At 42.7% G+C, this 18298-nt stretch overlaps 4 protein-coding genes across 4 annotated transcripts in view; 1 reads left to right on the top strand and 3 right to left on the bottom strand.

The window, feature by feature from the left end:
• loxl2a (lysyl oxidase-like 2a) overlaps positions 1-2465 on the top strand; it is a 31840-nt gene extending 29375 nt beyond the window's left edge. Inside the window, exon 14 of the mRNA XM_079217720.1 lies at positions 1315-2465. Within this exon, the coding sequence (XP_079073846.1) occupies positions 1315-1385 (71 nt within the window). The 3' untranslated portion in view covers positions 1386-2465. The remainder of the gene's footprint in view (positions 1-1314) is intronic.
• Positions 33-8337, bottom strand: r3hcc1 (R3H domain and coiled-coil containing 1; the record flags this gene model as incomplete). Its single annotated transcript, XM_079218826.1, has 9 exons — positions 33-917; positions 2712-2853; positions 3705-3800; positions 3873-3943; positions 4131-4306; positions 4846-5365; positions 7141-7278; positions 8025-8163; positions 8334-8337. 8 exons carry the CDS (start codon positions 8335-8337, stop codon positions 2741-2743), a joined length of 1257 nt encoding a protein of 418 aa, XP_079074952.1. The 3' UTR covers positions 33-917; positions 2712-2740.
• Positions 8338-8859: 522 nt separating this feature from the next.
• On the bottom strand, positions 8860-11697 carry LOC306737318 (golgin subfamily A member 7-like). Its single transcript, XM_079219037.1, has 6 exons — positions 11686-11697; positions 11073-11195; positions 10842-10994; positions 10623-10724; positions 9825-9882; positions 8860-9700 (listed from the first exon to the last, which is right to left on the bottom strand). Exons 1-5 carry the CDS (start codon positions 11692-11694, stop codon positions 9835-9837), a joined length of 435 nt encoding a protein of 144 aa, XP_079075163.1. The 5' UTR covers positions 11695-11697; the 3' UTR covers positions 8860-9700; positions 9825-9834.
• A 2067-nt stretch (positions 11698-13764) lies between these two features.
• Positions 13765-16471, bottom strand: rplp0 (ribosomal protein, large, P0). Its single transcript, XM_079218079.1, has 8 exons — positions 16448-16471; positions 16069-16177; positions 15541-15716; positions 15197-15284; positions 14651-14797; positions 14338-14523; positions 14095-14235; positions 13765-13985 (listed from the first exon to the last, which is right to left on the bottom strand). The coding sequence occupies exons 2-8, from the start codon at positions 16120-16122 to the stop codon at positions 13830-13832; spliced, it is 948 nt and encodes a 315-aa protein (XP_079074205.1). The 5' UTR covers positions 16123-16177; positions 16448-16471; the 3' UTR covers positions 13765-13829.
• Positions 16472-18298: the final 1827 nt, after the last annotated feature.

Genomic DNA, 18298 nt, shown 5'->3' with positions numbered 1-18298 from the left:
AACCTTTTATTCACTACAATGGCGTCCAGCAGCAGGGTTTGAAGCATATTAAATAGATACTTTAATGAAGACTTCTTTTTCCTGAAATGACTCAAGGGATGCAGTTCAATTCTACAATTAGTCGACGCAAGTAATGCACAGAACAAGTCCTGCCGCTCCGCTTCAGGCACCAAAGACCGGTTCAGTTAACACAAAATGAACTCAGTGTCTTTCACTGAGTTCAGTAACGGAGTAAAGGGCCTCACTGCTCCGTGAGGTGAGGGAGAAACAACGTGAACACTTTGAGGCAACAATCCTAAAAGGAGGGAAATAATAAATATGAAAAACAGAACGTCTTGAACTTTTTGAAAATGAACTGAAACGTTGGGAAACATTCACTGAGTCTGTGCTGGCTTTTGAAAACAATAGATCTACATTACAACATATGTCTATAAGTACAGCTTTAACGAAATCCTGAGAGTTAATGTGTGGAGGAATTTAACATTAAGTTTGAAAAGAATATTTATACGCATGTAGAATTATGCCACCAATCCTGCAGCCCTCCTGCAGAGAGGAGATACAACTAAAGACACCTGAAACACTTGAGCTTGAAGACTTCATGCATCATAAGCAAAACAAGCAAAGTCTATCTGCAGCTTTCTCCAGTGCCTTTTCCATACGAGTCCCTGTTTGCATCAGACTCAACGGAGAACAACTGGAGCCACATCAGTAATGTCAGAGGGTCCAGCTTGAGACCAGCGGCTTGTGGTTCAGCTTCTTGCTCAGTCTTCCCCCCTCTTGCACACCCGCTGGACGGATCAGTGCAGGCGGCCGACGGGGTGGACGGTGGTCGTGCTCTTCTTCACCAGATGCTGCTTGTGGCCCCTGTGGAGCCTCCAGAGGGCCAATGAACGGCAGCAGACCTCTGCTGGACCTGTCTGTAAAAAAGGAATATAACACATTTACATGACTTTTACTAAACTTTGGGGATTTTCAAGGACTTTTGCAGGCCTGGAAATAACCATTTTAAAACTCCAGGACTTCTCCAGGTTTTCCATGAGCGTATGAACCCTGATAATGGCTCAGGTCCATAAAGTGACCCAAGTCATGACAGTGGCAGAACCACCAGAACCCGAAGCTGCTCAACTTCATTTCATAACATGTTTTTTTCAAGGACTTTTCCATGACCCTAAGATCCCTGTAAACTTGGCGGATTAGGAGGACGCTCCACTTCCACCGTTAATGAATTGAAAATGAAATGTTCTTCTTTGTGACTCTACTGGAGCACGAAGGTAAATGTTCTCGTCTCATCACCTTTCCCTTTCCGCCTCACAGGTGGCTCGCTGAGTTCACCCACAGAGGAAGCGTTCCCTGGACTGCTGACCAACCAGCTTTCCCACAGGTAGACCAGAAGGTGGACGGACATTAGGGACCCATGTATTGATATTTGACAACCACTAGAGGGAGCTGTGCCGTTTTGCTTCCTCGGAGCCGTGCTGGATGTTCTGGGCTCAGCTGGTACGACGGACATTGATTCAATGAGAAAATGAACTGCTTGCTTTACTCCATTAACCACATTCAGATGTTCTTATGTTGTAGTGTCGCAGTGCCTTTGCTTTCAGTGAAATGTAGGTTTTGACCCGGTGCTTATTAATGGGAGAGATGTCAGGGAGGGTTGCAGCCAGAATATTTATTAAATTAAACTGTGCCAACAGTTTTCGAAGCCAAAAAGTTTGGGAAAAGCCTCAAACCAAAATCCATTAGATGACACCTTCACCCATATATTGTGTGGTTGAAAATACTCTATTGTTAAACCTGGTGCTACAGCTGAATATTGCTCCAAACTGAGAACAAATAAAGTCCATGATTATAATTATACAACTGGCGAGACAACTAATTCCTGTTTTTATAAAGACTGTATTTAACTTTCTACAAAAGGAGGATGACTTGTAACCCAAACTGTAATTTAGGCTCCCTAAAGTTAGATTTATTTTGACATTTTCTGTCCCGCTTCTTCGGTGCTGAACACAGTAAATTCCTCTGTAGCCGTTTCTTGCATCGTTTCTGACAATCTGTAAAAAAAAAAATCTGTCAAAACTTGTAAGAATTAAGCGTGAATATGCTTTTTTTCTACCAGGATTTTGTGTTCCACATACTTGAGCTCGCTTTGGAAAATGTTTTATTTATTGATTTATTTTGTCTTGGTTTGCTTCATCTTCATGGTCTGAGCGTCCCGTCAGCTGATTCCTCAATGTCTGAGTTGTGCTCCATTCCTACGGTCAGGGATACCAGAACATGGCGGACGGACGGGAGACGCCACCAATGTGTGAAAATGCCTCCTCGTCATTTTGGGATTTATTTTTTCATGTAGCCAATTCAAGGATCCTAAGTTTTGCTGCTTGCTGCCTGACTGGTTATATTTTGTATGCAGGAGTGAATGTGGAAACGCAGTTACATTTTTTTAAATAAATATTGGTGAATGCAGATCCAAATTGTACATGATGCAATGTTGTTTTCATAATGTCTCAGTGTATAGAAATGCTCTCAAACAGGAACCTCGGATGAAAGGTAAGAGACGCGTTGCAGAACGTGGCGTTCAGGTGTCGAATATTTTACATGAGGCTTTCCCAAGTTTAGTGTTCGGCTCACTAGAAAATCACTATAGTTGGACAAAGAATGGAGAAAGGAAACATCCGTTTAACTTTCTTTGCCCCTTGTGTGAGTCTGCCCACCTGAATAAGCCAGCGGTGCTTCGGTCCCTTCAGTACCGCTGGCCCCGTCGGCCTCGCCCCTGCATCCCCAGGGCTCTGGTCACCATCCGCCTGGCAACAGCAGAGTCGGTGCGAGGACGCTCCTTTACTGGCTGGAGGAACTCTGGAGGACGGCACAGAAAACAACCATCTGATCCTCATCATCCAGGGCTAAAAAAAAAAAAAAACACTACTCGTACCACAGAAGGGCTCCAGGATATGACAGCTTCAAAACATAATGACTCCAAGCTGCTATGTGGCTTAAACTAGTTCGTTAGATCAGTGGTTTTCAACCAGTGTGCCGTGAGAAAATGTCCAATTTCACTTAATCGGTCCCAACATTGTGTATTTAGTTGCCGCAAATAATTTTCCATTGTTGAGTGTCTGAGCTGCAATATAGTGGCTGGTCTAGTAATTAAATACTCTTCCATGCCAGTAGGTAGCGCAATAATTACCAACCATATACGACATTTTGTAAATCTTTGGGTTGTTGGTGTGCCGCAGGATTTTTTTATTGTAGAAAATGAGCCGTGGCTCAAAAAACAGGGTTCATACACATTCTGACCAATGGATTCATGACTTTTCCATGACAAACATTTAGTGAAATCTGGGTGTAAACAGTAAAAGTGAGTAAATGTAGTATTTAAACTAACAATGAGAACACAAAGCATACAGTAAACCTTAAATGACACAAATGAATGAGACAATAGTTTGATTAAAATAACAACAATAACACATTTACATGAACACATGAATATAACACATTTACATGAACACATGAATATAACACATTTACATGAACACATGAATATAACACATTTACATGACTTTAACTAAACTTTTGAGATGTTATTTTTTTCAAGGACTTTTCCAGGCCTGGAAATAACCATTTTTAAATTCCATGACTTGCCCAGGTTTTGCATGACCCTAAGAACCCTGATAAAAAGGTTAAAAACACAGCACTAGATCACCTACCTGCTCGTCTGCTGGCCTTTCCTTTGGCTTTCTTACTCCCTTCATTCAATGTCCTTGCCTTCAGCAACGGATGGCAAATGGAGAGCGCCTGGATTGCTGCACATGGCATTGTTACGCGTTAGTACGATGTTATTCAAAATGACTCCATGGTGCAGTGAGGACTCGTACCTGCCGCCTCAGTGGAGAAAACGCCCAGGGCGTGCGTGTCGTCAACCCACTCGATCTTTATCCCACCGTCACTGCGAAAGACAGGACAGCACGTAGGGAGTTTGGTCGCTGGAATAGTTCTGAGATCTAACGTTAGCTTACATTGGACACACAGGAGGTTGTCAAGGTGTCCAACGTTAACCTTTTGCAGTAGAGTTTTCTTTCTTTCTGGCAAATATCTAAAACCACGGTTGAATAAACCTGAACCCAGAGGCCCACCTGTAGTCTGCGAAGGCGTCCACGAGGTCTTCGGTTTTGAAACAAGGCGGGAAGTCATAGATCTCGATCACGTGGCAAAACTGATCCAGGCTGATGCGCCTGCTCTCATAGACGGAGTAGTCGTTGTGAACGAGCTGAATGGAAAAGCCCACCGGCTCCTTCAGATGTGCCTTGATCTGAGAGGACAAACACAAGAGAAGCGTTTCAATTTACTTACATGTTGCCTCAAGAGCAATGAGATGATGCTAATAATAATAAATGTATATAAGTAAGATCAGGGTTCAGACACATTCTGACCAATGCATTTCATGACTTTTCCTTGACTTTAACCCAAATGTCCAATACAAACATTTAGTGAAATCTGGGTGTAAACAGTAAAAAGTGAGTAAATGTAGTATTTAAACTATGAGACAATAGTTTGATTAAAAGAATAAACATTTATATAGATGCCTGTATGTATGCCTGCTTATATTCTGAGTCTTTCTTTTAAAAGCATATTCATTATTTCAAACTCAGCGTAAATGAACGTCATGAACACATGAATATAACACATTTACATGACTTTTACTAAACTTTGGGGATTTTTTTTTTTTTTCAAGGACTTTTCCAGGCCTGGAAATAACCATTTTAAAATGCCATGACTTTTTCATGTTTTCATGACCGTAAGAACCCTGTGATGTATAAATGGAGAAAGAAACTAAAGAAGCAGGCTCACCTCTTCAGCTACATCATCTGTGTCGGTGCACACGTCTTCTTTGCCCTTCTCATCCTCCTCCAGCGTCATGTCCTTGAAGCAGGACACCATCTGCTGCCGGCCGAGCGGCTCGGCGTCATTCAGCGGCAGCGGCAGCGTTTCTTTCTCTTCCGGAGGACAAAGTGCTGAGGCGTCAGCGACGGGATCCGGGAGACGCTCCTCTGGGGTCGCGGGGGACGTTTCCTCCGTCGTCTCGGGACAGAAACAAGAGTCGCATGAGCCGCCGATGCAGCTGCAGCCGCTGGAGGCCGGGCCGGGCGACCCTTGGTCTCCTGGCGGTTCTGGAGAGTTCTGGACGGAGAGTCTCTTCCGAGCCGCCCGCGGCATGTAGAGAGGTTTGTCCGGCCTCTTCGGTCCCCTGCCTCGCGACGAGAAAGAAGACCTCGGCTTGGCGCTGCCGCCCGTCTCCTCCCGGTTTCTCTGGGGATGTTCAGAGAAGCTGCTGTTGCCCTCCCAGTCACCGGCTTCCTCTTCCACGGCCCTACAGGAAGACACACGCGTTATCTCTACTTTAAAAGCAATTTAAAAACATAAACAGGGTTCATACACATCCTGACCAGTGGATTCCATGACTTTTCCATGACTTTAAACCAAATCTCCATGACCAAACATTTAGTGAAATCTGGGTGTAAACATGAAAAAGTGAGTGAATGTAGTATTTAAACTAACAATGAGAATACAAAGCGTACAATAAACCTTAAATCAGTGATTCTCAACCATAGCGCCACCTAGAGGGCCGCCAAAAACTTTCACTTTTCTCCTGTAGGTAATGAATTAAAGACAGCAGAGATATTATTATTATTATCCACGAGACGCTCAGTTACAATACAGCTTCCCACCACCTGGTGGCGGTAATGCGGCAGTCAGTTATTTAACAAGCTCCAATATGCTGAAGAAGAAACTCAGCCAGCAGCTAGCTAGCCTGTAGCGAAAGTTATAGAGAAGAATGTAAAATGAAAGCATGAAGACTAAAGTGCTGCTGAACACCCAAACGTCTAAATGTTTGAAGTATCATCCTGACTTCACGAAGTAGAGCTTTGTGAACGGAGGTAACGAGGCGGAGCCCTGAGCCCAGAGCGTGAGGCTAACGTTAGCAACGCTAGCCTCACCAGCTAAAGCAGCATTGAAGGCTTCACAGCTAAAGTGATATCTAGAGACCAAACATCCAAGCCGGCGGGATTTTTCCAGATAAAGGACGACGTACAGATGCAGAATCGGTCTGTCTGTCACTGACGGGCAACTCCAAATGTGCTGTAAAGCCAGCTGTCACAGACATGAAGAGCAACTTCTGGTTCTGCAAACATGAAGACTGCTGAAGCAGATCATTCACATCATAAGGCTATATTTTAATTTGCACTTTATTTAAATGTTATTTACAGTTTATTTCATTTGAAAATTATTATTTGGAATTGTGTGCACACTTGCCTGCGCACTAATAGTTGTCCAATAATTGTGAACACAGATATTCTCCTAAGAAAGTAAAAACCTCACTTTTACTGTCTTAAACATTTAAGGTTTAGTTTGAGGTTTATTAACATTGTGGATTAACCGAGAGCACTGTAGTAGTTCAATAATACAATTAATCCTCAAAAAAACTACTTTCCTAATAATTGTGCAGTGTATGTATTTTATTACCACATATTATTTATCAAATTTAAAAAGAAATTCTCCGTTTTTTTTAAGAGTCTCCCTTGTTTTTGTTGAAAAATCGAATAATTAGTTGTTTTTGTGTTAATACGCCTGACTTGAGCCTTTAAATGAGTTATTCTATCAGCTTGATTTGTTCCATGACTTGTTGTCTGTGCAGGTTTACATACACATGATCAATAAATGTCTTTGTGATTATCGCATTGCATCATGTCATTCATTTGACAAGGTTTTTGCTTGTTGAACTGTAGGTAGGTTTGATTTAGTTATTGAATACAAATCAAACCAAGAGTGTGATCAATTAGTTAATAAACCAATACAGTGTTAATATTTAAATGAACCCCGGGGCACTTTGTACTTGAGAAGTTGGGCCCCGAGGTCAAAAAGGTTAAGAACCCCTGCTCTAAATGACACAAATGAATGAGACAATAGTTTGATTAAAAGAATAAACATTTATATAGATGCCTGTATGGATGCCTGCTTATATTCTGAGTCTTTCTTTTAAAAGCATATTAATTATTTCAAACTCAGCGTAAATGAACGACATGAACACATGAATATAACACATTTACATGACTGTTACATAACTTTGGGATTGTATTTGTTTACCTTAGCTCGGCGTGGCAGACCACCACCCTGCGGCTCCAGCTGTCCCCGACGGAGAAGGTGGTGACCTCCGGCAGGTCCTCCGCCGTGCTGTGGATCAGGAACCGCAGTCGGCTCGGCAGCGGCGGGAACAGGAGGACACTGACGGAGACACGGGGAACGTCAAGAGAAACACCTTTTCTTTTGACAGTGTAAGAGCAACTACATTTTTTAGCACAATATAATTAGTTTTGAAGATTTAATATCAATGAGACCACTTTAAATAAAAGGTTATACACACACACACAATGAAACCAGCATGTGTTTCGCAACAACAGAATTAATAATTACAGTGAGACGACAAAGTCACACGTAAACTTTAAACACTGTAAAAGTATTCAGAATTATCTTTAACCTTTTGAAAAAATGTTTAGGCCTCTGCTCGTAAATGTCATACCCAAACTAAAAAAGGTGTATCTCTGCAACCACTAGGAATATTTTAATAATATTGGTGTTATAATAGAAGAGTATTATGTAATGGGAGTTGTGCGTTCATTAAAAGAATAAACATTTATATAGATGCCTGTATGTATGCCTGTTTATATGTTGAGTCTTTCTTTTAAAAGCATATTCTTTATTTCAAACTCAGCGTAAATGAACGTCATGAACACATGAATATAACACATTTACATGACTTTTACTACACTTTTGGGATTTTATTTTTTTCAAGGACTTTTCCAGGCCTGGAAATAACCATTTTAAAACTCAATGACCGTAAGAACTCTGCTATAAGATCGTGTTTCTCAAGTATAACGCACGTTTCTCTCGGACCAGTAAAACTATACCGGAGTTTAACACCATGTTGTGTCCCCCTCAGTGACGTAACGCCAGGTGCACGGTGACGTCACCTGTGGCGGCTGCTCTGCTGCAGGTAAACTTCCAGCTCCTCCTTGACATGATGCAGGAACGCGCTCTCCTGCTTCGGCAGGTAAACGCCGTCGAAACACGGAAACGCCAGGGTGGCTGAAGGGGAGAGGACGGATCCTCCTGTAGACAAGCGCACGTGTTAACGGATGTCCCGCCACGTGAGCCGTACCATCATCATCATCATCATCTTCATCATGAGGAAAGAACTGCCTTACCGTGAACGTGTGAGTTACTGCGTGAACGTGAAGTCACAGGCGGCGGCAGCGGATCACGTCGGCATCTTCAGTCACGCATCTTCCGGAAGTAGATGCTTTTTGGTGTTTCTTTAGAAGCAGCTAAATATCCGGTCTGACTTTTTCACAATAAAAGCCTGCAAATCTTTTTTCTTCTTCTTTTTAACATTAAAAAAATTGCAACTATTATTTATGTGGTAATAAATATTCAAACCAAATACTGGGGTTGTATGGAAGCTCGTTTCTGCACTGTGATGAAAATATATATATCCTGCAAGTCATTATAATGATACTATCTAAAAAATAATGACTTAGCATCTTATAATAATGACTTATGAGATAGTAAGTCATAATTATGAGATGGCATTATGAAATTATGACTTCATATCAGTCATAATTGAGATTGAGACTGATGTTAAGTCATAATTATGAGATATCTCATTTTAATGACTTACAGGACCTTTATTTGTTCATCAGTGACAGAAATGGGCTTCCATGGTAATCATTGCCCACACAAACTACTACTGCTTTTTCTCTTCTCTTTAAAAAAAAAAAAAAAGTTAAACACAAGGAGCAATTTATCTTTCGGGCAGAAAAAGTCTATTTATTTAGATAAAACAGAACAATATTTGTAAGAAAAGTAAACCAAACACCAACAATAGCAATCATCTGTGGTGTTGAGTGTTTAAGGTTTCTGTGGTGTTTGGGGATCATGGAAAAGGGGATGACATTCACATTATAGATGGTGGATCTTATGAGAAATATGTAACAGGAGTGGAATACGATTTGTGAGATTTAGTGATGTTGTACTATGACACAGATGGAAATATCTCAAAATCTACCAGGTCATGCCGTTATATGGTTATGGACGTATAAACAGTATACATGCTCCATCTTCTGTCATAAAAATCCAGCTCAGCACTTCCAAGTGCATATTTCTCAAGAGATGTCATGATCTCCCCCCAAAAAAAGTCACATTCATGCACTGATAAGAAAACATTTGCCTCAAAAAAGGCTACAACCAGCTTGTCAACATGGTGGAAAACTGCCCACAACAGGATTACGGATCACAGACCAACAACTCTCTTAACAGATCTTGGTGACTACATACATAAATTGACTTTATATTATTTCAAAAACATACACAAGTGAAATCACTTATAATTACCATGGTCAAAAAGTGGCATTTAACACAATGGCACTGTTCATAAAGACCTGTCATGATCAACTGGGACATGATTTATACATCACTGCATGTATAAAACGACATGAACACAATTTTACAAACATATATGGATAGGCAGACAGTAGATTAATTATAAATAACAGAGAAAAGGATCCGATCAAAATGATATACATATGAAGCGGACAATCTGAACATGTGCTGCCAGACAGATGATTAGTATCTTGTCAGGGTCTTCCGCCTATAGAGGGGTAGAAAGAAAGAGGAACATTCTGTCACGAAGAATAACCAATGATGATTCTAGTGTTATGACTAATCTGATGTTTTGACCCAAAAATATAAAATACATCAGAAAGACTCCATACCAGAGGTTCTTTATCTTCCAGAACCAATACTTCTGTCTTCATAGATGGTGATTTCAACCTAGAAGATAGTAAGTTAAGAGAAATACACAACTCTGGATGCACATTTTGTTGTATAGTTAGTTAGGATTGGTAATGTTCTTAAAAAATGTTTTGTTATATTTATTAAAATGTTCCTTACACTCCAACAGAAATCAATAAATCAAATGCACTGAAAAAGAAATCCATCATCTGTGGCTGTTACAGGACTGTAATAAGCCCCATGCCTGCGTGTCTACCTACTTACTACTAGCTTGACAGCTGTGTGTACTACCTATAGCCATGTTTGTTTACGTTCTTTGTAATAGGTTTACATTCATAATGATCATTTTGAGGGAGGCCTGAAGGGATGTTGAACTTTAGGAGCTAGTGCTGCTGGCTGCTTTCATTGGAAAAGAGTTGGGAACACTAGGAAGTATTTTGGTTGAATAATTCTTCAGATCTAGTGGATTCTTCTCAACATAACCAACCGTAGCTTCTGCCAATATAGATTTATTCTTCACAAGGCTATGCCAGCTTTGTTTAAATTTACTACCAAACTATCTCATGTTGACTACTTACTGAATTAGTGTTTACAATTAGGCACATGTCGAAGAATAACCTGGTGAAGCATGTAGATTTAAATATGAATAGAGGGCTCCTCTATTCATATTTAAATCTACATTGCTTGGCTCGAGAAACATCGTCAAAACCTACTAATTAGCCTAATTTGACATCAGTATAACGTCAATACTTTTCTACTGCTATATGTCAGAAGGATACAACTCTGAGGCCTCTCTCTATGGGGTCGGTCAGCAGCAAGCCCATGGGAGCATATATCTTCTCATTCTGGTCCTTAATGTACCTAGAAATCTTCTTTAACACCTGCACACAGACGGCAGAACACACATTTAAGATATACATTGTTGTTAGGTAGATCTGTCCAGTCCGCCAGAGAAGAAAATATGAGCTAAACACAGCATAGCGTTGAAACAGTTTTACCTTTTCATAGTGTGTTTCCATACAGAGGAATATTGTGTAGGCAGTTAGACAAGCCAGGAAACCCTCCAAATAAGACTTCCCCCCTAGTTTCTCTGCCTCTGCATACAAGTTGTTGAGGGTCTGGATGGTTTCCTCAAACTGCTGCTTATTGATCTGAAACAACAGTTTAGATATCATACACAATCCTTTAACAGTCAACAATCACAGCATCCGTGGAGACACGACACGTACCCTTGACTCGAGCTCAGAGGGGAACTTGGTCAGGAACCTGGAGATGGTTCCTGAGCTGTAGTCCCTCTGGACAAACACCTTGGAGGAGACAGCCGGCTGCCTGAGGTCCTGTAAACTGTGGGTCTGGACCAAGAATCTCAATTTAGGCGCTTGTCTTCCGTGAAGAACACCAGTCTGAAGGCTGTGAAGCTTACTACACAAACTAACGCTAGCTGTAAAGACTCCAGTCAACGTTAGCATACACAAGCTACGATTGTTAGCAAGCTAATAGCCACGACAACATTGTATATTGTACCGATGACAGTTCCGACAAATGTGACGTTGACACTGTGGAGGCGGGCTACTGCGTGACATTACGAAACAATGGCAAAATATAACATTATCAATTAGAATTAAACACTACGATCCGCCCTTTGAGCTAACACTAGCTTACGTTAGCTAATCATACGTTAGCTCACATTAGCTGACGCTGGAAAGTACAGTTAGCCTTTAGCGCCGTCCAGATCAATAATCCCATGTAAACCTGGTCACGTTAAACATTTAGGCATCCAATTACATGTTACACTTAACAAACGAAAAACTCCCCCACGTCACCTCAATAAAACCACCTTACCTCAGCCATGGTGGACGTTTTCCTGTCTCCAGCTGCTGCGCATGCGTATCGACGCTCTAGCTCCACCGACCCAATGCGACTTTCGGTCCTTGGTTTTCAGAATAAAATATATAAACGAGGGATCTGAGTGATGTGCAATAACACACGACCAACAAAGCTCTTAATTAAATATGTTTCAATTGATTTTTGTCAAACGTGGAGGGGCAGTTTTTAATACGGGCACAAATCCTCAGAAGGGCTTATGTTTTTCAGATACGACCATCTGCATCATACAGATCCAAATCAAACCTGTGGATAAGCACTCAATGTAAGAGACATGGTGTGAAATTGTACATGTGCAATTGTTGAATAAAGAATACAATTTTATTCTTAAAGAAGCTGCCAAGCTGAGTGGGTGGAGCCACATTTCCTGGGAACACTCATGTTGTTACACAGGTCAGCTGGCGGAAATCATATTTATGATTTTAGTTGAGTCAACTAAAGTCATATATCTCTGTATACAACCTTCGATCAACCTCGCTGTACTTTTTTGTTTATCATTCATTTTATTTATGTATGATTTCGCTGGTTTTAAAACAAAAAGGAACAAAATATGCTCTTTCCAAATAATTACTTGTATAGTCATTTACAACAATCGGCTAAAATAATTAAAATAAATCATCCTTTTTAGTATAATTTAAAACGTTTTTAAATACAAGTTGAATAATATCTCTACTTGTCCTTTCCTCATATGTAGTTAGTTGTTGGTAGGTGCCACGAGCTGCCAGTGCCAGTAGTTGTCACAGGAGTGCCACCACTAGTCAGAGACTTGCCACCAGTAGTCAGAGAGGTGCCACCACTAGGGGGCAGTAGTCAGAGAGGGGCCACCACTAGGGGGCTGTAGTCAGAAAGGTGCCACCACTAGGGGGCAGTAGTCAGAGAGGTGCCACCACTAGGGGGCAGTAGTCAGTCCTGACGCTTGCCACTGTGACGCCAGTGCCACAAGGAGGAGCTTGGCCTTAATCACCAAGGGGAAATCTTTTTTGGTTCTGCCCGTATCAAAGGTTGTTTGAATCAAAATCCTGGTTGGATATTAGTTTGTTACTCAGGGCAATCTAAGGTGTTTTTTATGCCGTCAGACCTCCGCCCCTACAAATATTTCACAGCATTAAGTATAAAACTGTAAAACTAAGTAGTAAATATCTGTTTTTGAGTGATTAGAGTAGAAACCAAGCAGCTCAGGTAGTGAACTGATCAGAAGACCTGAGGTTGTGGGTTTGCGGCAATGCAGTGAATGCTACGCTCCATCACAAAGCGAAGACGTTAAACATGGCACAAAACAGTAACTATTTTGCGGAGAAAAGGACAAACGTTTGCATCACACATCTGTGCCTACAACAAAAAACAGCCTCACAGAAACACAACTGGCTTGGACTACATTTTGGTGACCAAGTGCCAAATCAAGGAGAGCGTATGACAAGTACTAGAAATGACTTGACTGACGGAACATTTCGAAAATGTAAATTAAAACACTACTCTTGACAGACTTTTAGGACATTTCACTTTAGTGGCAAGCTAAAGAGTGCAAGATTACACTATTGTAATATTTGTGGGGAAAAATATATACAGTATAAATGCTTGATTAGTGCAAAACATCTCATTTTACATTTCAATATAACTTTTTATATCATTGCCAATATTAATTTTCTATGCAAGTTCATTTTAGGTACATTAGTACGGCTTATACATTTTGTAAGTTATTGAAATGTTTTACTATATAAACCTCACTCTATTCTTTTTGTACTGGCATAAGTGTCACTACATAACCAGTTTCTATGTACAGTATATACACAACATTAAGACTTTTTCCACTGTTTGACCAAGATAGATGGTATGCTTTAATAGTTAACCTTGAACAGACTAGGATCTCGCAGGTGATGCAAGATTATATATTATTTTATTTCACTTCACAGGAAGTCATGTGCGTTCCGAATTTTCCATTAGTTTCAAGGTTTACTTCAGTCCCCACCAGCCAGTTTCAACAGCACTGCCGGTACACTTATACAACCTTCTAATCTAAAGCAAAAGACAGTCAGAATAGTAGTTTGTAAGAGACTTTATTGAATCATAGTTTTGACCCAAATCTGGTTTATTCGCTGTATTTGTTAGTCGAATAAACCAAAGCCCATGTCGTCATCTGATCCCTCAGACTCCTCCTTGACCTCCTCCTTGGCAGCTGGAGCGGCAGCGGTCACCGCGGCGGCTGCTACAGGTGCTGCGACAGCAGCAAAAGCAGACGGGTCAGCCAGGAAGGCCTTGACCTGTGAGGACGAGGTATAATGTAAGTTTCCCAATCATGCAAAACAATGCTCACTTAAGCTCATCCTGCCCACCAACTGAAGGGACATGTCCCTGATGTCACGGGCTTACCTTGTCTGCCAGGGGGAAGGAGTAATCTGTCTCAACAGCGACAGCCAGGACTCTCTTGTAGCCGTTAATGACTGAGTGGGGGACGGAGGCCAGAGTGGGGTATCCGATCTCCAGACACACGCTGGCGATGTTCCTCACACCCTGAAAACAAACGATGCTTAAATTACATATTCCAGCAGTTTCGCCCATCAAACACAACTTAACTAGTTCTTATTATGAAGACAGATTGTCACAGTATCTCACCTCCAGGAACTTGGCATGCAGAGAAGCTTCTGTAATGTCGAGCACCTCGGGACTGTAAACACTGCCATTGTCATACACCTGGTGGATGTTGAGTCCATAGGAGAAGGGCGAGATGTTCAGCATGTTGAGGAGCGTGGCCTCGCTGGCACCGACCTTGTCACCAATCTTGATGAGGCCGACGTCGCTCTGTAAAAAGTAACGTTTTAAATTACAGACACAAGCATTTTGATGTCCATCGTTTGACATTCACTTTGCTTAGATAATAAGCAGACAGTTAAATTCCAAATACAGTATTCATAATTCTCAAACTTACCAAGATTTCAATGGTTCCCTTAGAGATCTTTGTGGTGATACCCAGAGCCTGGAAGAAAGAGGTCTTCTCTGGACCCAGACCAGTGTTCTGGGCTGGCACAGTCACATCACAAGGGGCGATCGCTCCAGCACGGGCTGATGCAGGTACCTGGGTAGTGATGACAGTTTAGAACACTACTCTACTGGGACTGAAACCTTAGTCAGTTTGAATACATTCACCTGGAGTTAAACTTTAAAGTATAGTCTGTCTGAAACCATACGTGCCTGGCAGTCAAAGAAAATGACTGACAGGTATAGCGAGGAAACAGTTTACTTTGTGCAGGGGGAACGACAAAGCAGTACCAAACAAGCTGCATTGTAACTTATCCTGCATCTTGATAACTTAGTTTACCGTTTTAACAAACACAAGACTAAAAGCACCCATGTAACCCAAAAGCGTTTGTAAAAACAGCCTGAAGCAGTTCATGTGGCATTTAGTTAAAACAAAAAGCCTTGCAATAATTTAATTGAGGTGCAGTGTTAAAGTATTTAGTTGTTCTGGTCTTACCTTATTGTTCAGCAGCATGTCCCGGACCTCAGCCAGATCCTCCTTGGTGAAGACAAAGCCCACATTTCCTTTAATGTGAGGTAGAAGCCTATCAAATTACGGAATTAACTGTTACAATACGTGTGCAGATTATGATTCCTTCAACTAAATCAAGTGTTTTAATTGTCTGATAACCATACGTGCCTGGCAGTCAAAGAGAATGACTGACAGGTATAGCGAGGCAACAGGTTACTGTGTGCAGGGGGAACGACAAAGCAGTACTACACAAGCTGCATTGTAACTTATCCTGCTACATGAAGCCTGATGGCTCAAGTTTATAAAAGTAAGTGTAGCACTGGACTCACTTCTCCAGGGCAGCGTTGTTCTCCAGGTGGCCGCGGATGGCTTTGCGCATCATGGTGTTTTTACCCATGAGCACCACAGCCTTGCCCCGCAGAGACAGACGGATGGTCTGCATCTGCTTGGAGCCCACGTTGTCTGCACCCACGATGAAGCATTTTGGATAGTCGTCCAAAAGTTGCTAGAAAAGGGAGGACAAGGCGAACTTAGTACAATTTACATACACAGACAAAACCCACACATATATATTGACATGTCTGAAACCATACGTGCCTGGCAGTCAAAGAGAATAACTGACGGGTATAGCGAGGAAACAGGTCACTGTGTGCAGGGGGAACGACAAAGCAGTACCACACGAGCTGCATTGTAACTTATCCTGCATCGTGTAATTTAGTTTCAACAGTTTATAATATATATAGTTCTCTCAAATATAAGACTAAAAGCAGCCCTCTGGAGATATATAAATATATATATACACACAAAGATAAGATTATGGTTTAATAAAAAAAGGACATGAGCCACGTCCTACTTACGATTATTTTCATAAAATAGTTGGACTTCCACGTGACCCTGTCTTCCCTGGGCATCTTTGCAGTGCTTCCAAGGATCGCTTAAACAGCTGGTTTAAAGACACGGTGATACCTGCGTGCAAATAAACGTGTTTTAGACAACAGACACACTAGAATGTGCGTGGTACACCCAGGCATGCGGCCGGCTAGCATCAAGCTAGCGCCACATTAGCAGGCCGCAAAACCACGTTACGTCTAACAACCGGCAAGTAACGGCTAAAAGCAGCGCGAAGCGCTTTAACAAACGCGTCTATGACACGAGGACATACATCCAGAACGCCATTAAACTACATTTAAAGTACTTTCTTGTTCCTTTTCTGAAAGCGCGAGGTCAGCTCCTTACCTCGGACAGGAGGGTCGAGTGAAAGAAAGAGAACGAGGAACTGCGCGAGGAGAATATATACTCTCTTTAGTGTCCAATCACGACGGGCCGAGGGCGTCAGCTGCCCGCCCATTGGCTGCTCCGCCCTGTCAATCACGTCGGTTGCCCGTTAACCCAGGAAAAATATGTTTAACGTCCTGGACGTTCTGAAACGTTAACGCGCAAAAAGGAAATGCCGACATTCACGTGTCCGAGTAACAATAAGAGGACCCACGATGGCTCAGCGGCTTCCGTCCGAGATCTGGAGCCACGTGTTCGGGTATCTGTCACCGGAAGACAAGTATAGTGTCCGGGCATGCTGCAAGTACTTCAAAAAACTAGCCGACCTCAAATCCCTCTGGAAAGACTGGTCCGTGGTGCTGGTTTTTCGGAGGGGCTCGTACAACGGTCGGTTCTGGACGTCTCTTCGCTGCAGAGACGTCGCCAGTGCGGTGCTGCGGGGCTCCAGAGAGAAGGACTGCGAACAGGTGGGCGCGCTCCTGCCCTCTCTCTCCACGGTGGTGGTGGACCACAGCTGCAGGGCGAGCCTCGACTGCGTGAAGAACTTCCCGAACCTGAAACGTCTGGCGATAAGAATCAGTTGCATTGACCTTCTGCTCGATGAGGATGCTGCTGCTGCAGGGTCTCAACCCCAGCAGCTGACCCACCTCAGCATGTGTGAGGTCACGTTTCCCGGTGCAGGAAGGGATGCCTTAATCTCTGCACTCTCCAGGTTCACACATCTCACGTCCCTGGTCTGTCATCAGATGGCCATCTTTGAAGAACCCATTCTCATGGTTCACTCCCTACTTAGCTGCCTGCCCAAGCTGAAGCATCTCTCGTTGGCCATTGGGCCCAACGTCCTTCAAGGTATTTTTAGACCCGACCCGGGTCCATTAGGCGCTGGTGTCGCGGTGTTGTCCAGCTTGGAGCTCATCGACTGCGTTGGTAGTTCATTGCCAGACAACTTAATGAGCCTGGTGCCCGGCCTGAACACTCTAGCTGTTTTCCACAGGCACCAGGACATGCCGGGGAGACGTCCATTGCCCGGCAGCCATCACCTGAAGACGTGGCTGACTCACCTCCCTCACCTGTCCACCCTGGTGGTCGCCAAGGGCCCACCTGTGGAGATGTACGTGGCCTCCATCCCGGCCACGGTGACCAGCCTCACGCTGTGCATCACAGGACTGTCCTCTGGGGACATGCAGGCCGTGGCGGTGCGGGTACCGAACCTCCGGCACCTGCACATCGACCCCTGGCCCTCCCTTTTGGGATCTCGCATCGCTCAGATCCCAAGACTTTTCCCCAATCTCAAGAGCCTCAAACTCCGCCACGAACATGTGCCGGAGAGCGATTTCCTTCGTCTTCACCAGCTGCAGAACTTGAGATATTTGGAGATTCTGGATAGCAGCCCGCAGCTCCCGAAGCTCACCGACAAGCTCCGGGATCTCACAAAGAACCCGCTGCAGGTCACGACCTCTCCTCGCAGGAGAGACTTGATGTCTTGTCATTGTGTCAGTCAGGTGTATTAGATCACTGCTTTTAGCAGTCCAGTCAGGTGGCAGTTTGAACCTGTTGGGGTCAAATTAAAGTCCAGGATTTAGATTTCGGTATCACTTTGTAGATTTGTTTGAAGTAAATGCATCACACATCGCTCACTGAGCTTTCATGTGATTCTGAGCCTGGTTTGGGCCTTCTGTAGCCTTGTTGCACTGCACACTTTCCTTTTTTAAATATTTTAAAATTTTAAAATTTAAAAAATTTTCTAAAAAGGAAAAGCTAATGCGGGGCTGGCACTTATGTTCTTATGCAGTACACTGAAATGAATGTTTG

Source organism: Taurulus bubalis (genome assembly GCF_910589615.1).
Source record: "Taurulus bubalis genome assembly, chromosome: 5".
Taxonomy (NCBI): Eukaryota; Metazoa; Chordata; class Actinopteri; order Perciformes; family Cottidae; genus Taurulus; species Taurulus bubalis.
The sequence above is the reverse complement of the archived record's forward strand: the minus strand, read 5'-3'. Positions and strand labels throughout refer to the sequence as shown.